This window comes from Geospiza fortis, unplaced genomic scaffold, assembly GCF_000277835.1.
Source record: "Geospiza fortis unplaced genomic scaffold, GeoFor_1.0 scaffold117, whole genome shotgun sequence".
In the NCBI taxonomy this organism is placed as follows: domain Eukaryota; kingdom Metazoa; phylum Chordata; class Aves; order Passeriformes; family Thraupidae; genus Geospiza; species Geospiza fortis.
The window spans coordinates 814484-821345 of NW_005054500.1; the positions used below are offsets into that span (position 1 = coordinate 814484).

The 6862-nt window shown below is 41.8% G+C and overlaps 1 protein-coding gene across 2 annotated transcripts in view; it reads left to right on the forward strand.

The window, feature by feature from the left end:
* LOC102034866 (ubiquitin carboxyl-terminal hydrolase 12-like) overlaps positions 1-6150 on the forward strand; it is a 15988-nt gene extending 9838 nt beyond the window's left edge. Inside the window, exons 7-8 of one of the 2 annotated variants that reach the window (XM_031063386.1) lie at positions 311-389; positions 3821-6150. In XM_031063386.1, the coding sequence (XP_030919246.1) occupies positions 311-389; positions 3821-3922 (181 nt within the window). In that variant the 3' untranslated portion in view covers positions 3923-6150. Of the gene's footprint in view, positions 1-310; positions 529-3820 lie in introns of those variants that run through there. The other variant, XM_031063387.1, reaches the window with a different exon arrangement.
* The last annotated feature ends 712 nt before the right edge of the window (positions 6151-6862 follow it).

Genomic DNA, 6862 nt, shown 5'->3' on the forward strand with positions numbered 1-6862 from the left:
TCCTGCTGTGAAATAAAATATTTCAGAGCTGATTTAACTCAAAACTTCAATTGTAAGTCAAAATACTCAGCAGTGGTGAATGCAACACGAGAGAGATTGAAATATTTTTAATTTTAGGTTTTAAAATCTATGAGTGATGATATGCAATATTTACAGCATCGTGTGTTTTGAACATTTTAATTGAACCAATTTGGCAAAAATCGAAAAGCCTCCCCAGGGAAAAGCTGGGCAGTGGAGCTGGGAGAGCAGAGGTGGTTTTGGGGAGGGCAGTGGCTCCTGGTTAATAAATTTGCAATTCCTTTTCCTGCAGTGGCCCCAACCGTGGGCATTACATCACCATCGTGAAGAGCCACGGCTTCTGGCTGCTCTTTGATGATGACATTGTAGAGGTGGGTAACAAAAAAACAACAAAACACCCCAAAACTCTCATTGCAGCCCATTTTTAGGCTCCTCTCCATTGCTAACTTGCATTTCATTGCTGCACTTAAAGAGTTTCTCACTTTTTTTGGGGTCACTTTTCAGCAACAAAGTGTAGAAAAAAAATATTTTTAGAGATGATGTTGAAACAGCTCAAGCAAATTTTTCCTTTTCTGCCAACATATCTGTAAAGGCTGATATCCACAATATTTATACATCCATGGATTTCACTTAATTATTAAGCAAATATCAAACAGTAGAACAAATGCCACAGCAGAGCTGCTTTTTGTAAAGATGAAAATGCTTTGTTTGTCTTGGAGGTCCCGTGGTCAAGGCCTGATTAAGTGTCTCAATAGCAAAATCCATGCTTGTGTTGAAATAAAAATGTAGGACATTCCCCATTTTTAATTTTTTTTTTATCTTTGCATGGCTTTGAGCATCAGAGGTGGCTCCCCTGTGTGTGTGGCTGTCAGCAGTTCCCTTTTTCCTATTTTTTTATTTTTGGGGTCATTTTCCTCTGTTTCTGTTATAGTCCAAGTAAAGAATTGGGTCACCTAATATGGAAATAGTTCACCCCAATATTTTAAAATGCAAATGTTATCTGTATTTCCCATCCAGGAGATGAACTTCACATTTTAAAATATGGAAAATAACCATCCTCTTATTCTGTATTTGTTTTCTATCAGTCACTTCTATGTTGTATCTTCACTTTTAGGGCAAAACCAAATTTCTGTTTATCTGCAAGCACTGTTGACACTTTCATAGATGTGCCAAAAATGGCTTTTAAATGGGCTGTCTGTTATTGGGCAGTAAATCCAAGGTGCTGTCACATAGTTCTTCCCTTCTGGGAAAAAAACCCACATTTTTTTCCTTTATGTTGCTTTTCTGTCTTTAATTCTGGCTTGCTTTTGGTTTTCGAGTTCATCTTCTTTTATAGAATTTTTTTTGAATGCTGTAAAAACAAAGCTCTTTGGAGGGTTTAAATTCTAGGTGTGGCCACCTAACAAAACAGGTTTGAAAAGGTGAGTGCAAAGCTCTTGTTCACAGATATTGCACTGAAAAGCCAGGAAAAGCCTTTTCCCCCTGAAATACAAAAAGCTTTCTTGCATTTTTGGCAAGTGATGTGAGTGAACAGCTCCAAACTGAAAACAGGAAGGAGTTTGTCCTCATTACCCACTAAATGTCAGCAGTGGGGAAGGCAGATTTATTTGTCTGTTAGGATTTCATGGGAGGGCCAACTCTCAGTTAAATTGGAGATTGATGATCCCCAAACATCCTGCAGCATATGGGGAAACAGCAAATCCAGGGGACAAATCAGTCCAGGGGGGATCCTGAGCCAAGCAAAATGGGCTGAGAAAGCTGAGCCAGTGATCTGTGGCTGATTTGAGTTTCACATTTGTCACAGAGCAGCCAGGGGATGCAGCCAGTGCCAGAATTTACCTGGAAACTCCATCCATGGGAGCTCTGCACGCTGAGGGCAGGCACAGAATGGCTCTGCTTAAAAAATCCCTCAGGGATTTGAATGCTGAACTGCATTGGGTTTGGAGAACCAGAATAGATGTCTGGAAATGAGCAAGTCTCAGTTCATAAGAAACATCATTTTTAATGCCAGGTGAGGTTGCAGAATCCTAAAAGTTGTAGCTTTAGAGTAACAGGATCCACTGGTTGTTACTCTACAGTTACAACTGGGTTAAACTATATCTGGTCAATAAGAATGGGAAGAATAGAATCTATATAATCCCCTTTCAGCTCCACTCTGTTTTCTCTGCATAGTGAAATTAAAGGAGGAAGTCAGTTTTGCTATGCTGAAACTAAAAATATCTGAGGCATGAATTAATATGGATCAAATGTTTGAGTTGCATTCAGGATGAGTAGTGGAAATAGGCTTGATTGCATGGCAAGTGAGCTGGCACTTAAAATAAAACATGTTTGACTTGTCTGCTAAATATACTGCAGGAGCAGAGGAGTGTTCTTTCACTATATTTCTGTTAAAATGTGCCTCTAACAGTCTGTAGTAACGTTATGTTAATAAATGGTGTGAAAATGCAGCAGCCTCACAGGGGATTTCAGCTTCCCCTCACTCCTTGAATGGAGAAAAGACAAAATCTGTTTGGGGTTTTTTTCCCCCTGATTTTTTAAGAGAAGGTGTTTAACAAAACCCTTCAAGAGAGAATGTCTGCAGTTGATGCCTCCTCTGAAGACTCCTGTCTGCTTTTTCTTGTGCTGGGAGAAGGCTGCTCCCAGCTCACTGCTGTTTGGCAGTGCCACAGGGAGAAGCCAGTGCTGCTGAGCTCCTGCTGATGCCAAAATCTGCTCAGGGAGCAGAGATTTCACCTTCTCCAAGTTGGTTCTGTAGCTTTCTTTTTTTTTTTTTTTCTTTCTTTCTTTTATGGTGTAATCACAGTTTGGTCTCTGCTCCTCCTGAGCAGGGCAGGTGTTCAACCCAGAGCTTCTTGTGTTTGCAACATTTCTTTACTTCCTCAACTTTATTCCTTGGGAATAAAAGGAAATTTGAGGCTCATCTCCTCCTTTGCCTCTCATTTCTGTGGATCCAGAGTCCTAAAGGGATTTAAAAACTCCATCCCAGTGGAGTGCTGAGCAACACAGGTGCCTGGGAATGTTTTATTCCAGACTCTGGGCTGCAGGATTCAGTTCACTGATGGGAGACCAGTTGTGCTCAGGACCTGGATCAGGACATCTTTAAAAATCCTTTAAAATTCCCTCCAGTTGCTGCTTGGAGTATGAGAGCAAAGCAGCTTTTCTGCATAATCACAACTTGAGATACAAGCAGATTTTAATTCTGTTAGTACAGCAAATCATAATTTTTCTTAAGACACAAACCTTGTGATAATACTCCAGAAAGCTTTGCTTGGTAGGAAAGCTCTTTTATGACCAAAGATCATAATTAGATGAGACCCACAGAGCTCATGAGGCACTTGCAGGACTTTTCTCCTTAAAAGGGTCACAATAACTTTCACATCTGGAGTTATTTTAGCTGAACCTTCTTACCTGATTAGTGACTAATTTTTTAAAAAAATTATAAAATAATTTAATTATAAAATACTCAGGCAAGGTACCACCAGCATGAGAAAAGCAAATATAAAAATGTCATGTAGTCAAGGATACATTTTCATGGATCATTTGTTTTGTAGTCCAGTTTAGCACTGCACCCCTTCTGAGAAGTTTATTATTTCATCCTCGTTTCCTGTTTTTTCAATAGTCAGTGAGTTATTAAGTGGGAAAAAAGTGTTTTGTTGGATTGAATGATGTTGAAGTGTCACCATGTCAGCACTGCTTGGCTTTTCAGATCACCTCCAAGAGCTGGGAATACTGGTTTATCTGGGGAAAGGCTTTTAGGGTGGTTGTGTGATTGAAGCTAATTAAAACTTCCATTAATTTTCAGAAAATTGACGCCCAGGCCATTGAAGAATTCTATGGGTTAACATCAGACATTTCCAAAAACTCTGAGTCTGGATATATCCTCTTCTACCAGTCCAGGGACTGACAAGAGACACAAAGGATGGACACAAGGAAAAAGGGATCAAGCTTTGTCCAGGTGGACCCTGTGTGTGCCAGCAGAGCAGCTCCTCGTGGTGCTGTAGGACCAGGACAGACCCAGGGGAGGGGAGAGCTCCCTCCTCCCCCCTTGGAGGACTAGTGCTGAACTGCCCTAACAAGAAGAGCTTTTGTTCCAGTTTTCTTTCTGGGCTTTTTTTGGTTGTTTTTTTTTTTTACGTGCTATCTTCCAAAATCTGTGTTACCTCTACTTGAAACCCGGCTGCTTGTTTGTTCATGAACTCAAGGAGAGATTTCAAAGTAGCATTGTAGGATTTTTACCATTTAAAGTTGGCCTGAGGCTATACCTTGGTTTCTGCCATCGTTTTTCTGTATTTTAGCAGAATGATTTCAATATTCAGTGTCAGCTGAAAGCATATTTTAGGATATGAGCAGCAGCTGCTTGCTGGATATTTTTGGTGACTCAGACTTGAGAAGCAGTACAAAGCTAAGACATATTGGAAATGTCAAGTCTGTAATTTTTATAAAGAAAAAGCAGACAAACCCTTCTCTCTGCAGCATTGTAAACCTCCCCATTGTGCATTCTCTTGGGTTTAGAGAACACTAACAGCACTGCTTCTTTTTGTACTCTTCTTTGTGCTGTTCTGTTTCTCCTGCAGAAGGCAGAGAACTGTCTCCACACCCAGCCTCTCCTGCTGTGCATTTTCCTTTGGAAGCAGCAGTTTTGCCTCCAGTTGCTGCAGGTTCCAGGGGAGCAGAGCAGCCCTGAGCTGTCAAAGACCATCTCTGCTGTAGAAAAGTTGGGAATTCCAGCCTTTCCTGGAGCTGTTGCATAAACCAAAAGTGCCCTCATTCTGAAGCAGGATCTGTTCCACATTTCACTCAATTCCAAGCAAACTGATGCAAGTTGCATTTTGAATCTATGCTAATCCACAGAAGCAGCACCAGTTGGGAAGGGTTGGCCAAGGGAAGGGGTGTTCAGGGAACTAATCCAGGAGTTCTGAGTCTTCAGGGTGATGAACAGGTGAGAAGGAAAACCAACCAACCCAGCAGACATTACCTGGTCAGTGTTGCAGCCATTGTTGGTGATGTTTGTCTCCATCTGGGAATCATAACCCCCCATAAAATGCTTCTGATTGTTTTACCTCTCTAGGCCTTGCTTCCCAGGGGAAAGGGTTGGTCTGTTGAAGACTGAAATGAAACAATTATCTGTTCTGTGTATATATTCTAATCTCAAGGATAACTAGGAAGAAAAGACTAAAGAACTTGGTGAGAAATCTCAGAAAATCTTGTGCAAGTTTCTTTCGGAGAAATGCTGTTGCTGTGCCAAAGCCTGTCACAGCTGGCTCCAGCCTCCCAGTGGGAAGGAGTGTTCTGCTGGGCCCCTGAGCTGTATGTCCTCAGTGTGGCTGTCACAGCCCCTCATCTGTCCCCAGTGCTTGTTGTTCTTGAGGATCTTTAACTTATGCAATTCTGTGGCTTGTGCAGGATATTCAATATTTTACCAAAACACTGTCCTCAGGAAAGCAGCATCTCACAGCTCCTCGTGCTGCCTGTGTCTGTTCCTTCCTCTCATGACCACAAAGGTGATGTTTAGCAATTAACTCCTGCCTTCAAAATGCAAATGAACCTTTGCCATTGTATTCCAGCTGGGTGCAGCTTCCATTCTCCTGGCACATCTCTTCCAGAAGATAAAATATGGACATTGGGTTTTTTAATTCTTTTTTATTATACAGAGTACTGTCATTTTAAGAGACACATTCAACAGCAGCAAATGTTCTTGTCATCTTGTTCTGTTGTGTGACAATTGTTCCTGGCTAAGAGTTTTCTCCCCTTCTCCACACACAAGCTGTGAGTCCTCTCCTGGTGATGCCACCAGAAGACTCTCATCACTGAGTCTTGCAAAAAATGAAAAAAAAAAAAAAGAGAGCACTGAGTTAAAAATAATCTAAACAGTAAATACAAAAAATAATGTAGTACACTAGACATGTATTTTGTATATCTGGTGATACCTTTTTACAAATAAAATACCTGACTGAGAGATAATATTGAAAGATATATACTATAGATTAAAAACTGCTCAAAGTGCACTTTTGCTACAGATTTATAAGGAGACTAAAAGGAATTAAATGGGAAGAGAATGGTGTGATGTTACTTCTGTATAATAAATGACCCCACCTGTCTCCAATAAAGGTCATTATGATCAAACCCACAGCACCCAGAGGTTTTTCCTTGAATTTCACTCCTTAACTCCTCCCATCCTGATCCTGCTGTGTTTGCATCCCTGTAACCTGTGCAGGAATGGGTCGGAGCAGGAGAACTGAATAATTAATTCAGTGTCAGAGATTGTAACTGCTGTGCTGGTGCAGCAGGCAGAGGTTACCCAGGGCCTCTGTTCCTCCTTCCCTCTTCCCCCCTGTGTTGTGCTCCCTGAGATTTTGTTGCAAATACCTTCTGACTGATCTGGAACAGAGACATTTAAAGGCAAAACCAGGAGCCTGTGCTTGGAGCTGTTGAGGTTCATTGCAGGACAGGTTTTCATTTCGTTGTGGTTCACTGCAGTTCACCTTAGCACAGGAAAATGGGATCCTGTGAGAAGGAATTTATGGGAATACAATGCAGTGGGAGCAGGGGAGATTGGAAGATGGCAGCTGCTCTGTAAAACCAGGTTGTAAATCCCAAGTGCTGTCTGGCCCCTGTCCTGCTGGGTCACACCTCGGCAGGAAGTAAATAAGTGAGCTAATTTTAACTGCAGTGAGCATGAGTTGGACTTGCAGGAAGAGCATTCCCTGGAAATTGGGAGAAAACAACCAACCCCAGAAGGGCTGAAACCAAAGTGGTTTGAGCCACCGGGGCAGGAGTGATGGAGCTGGGATCTGGGAGCTGGGTTGGTCCCTGCAGCTCTTCTCCAGAACCTCTGCTGGAGTGA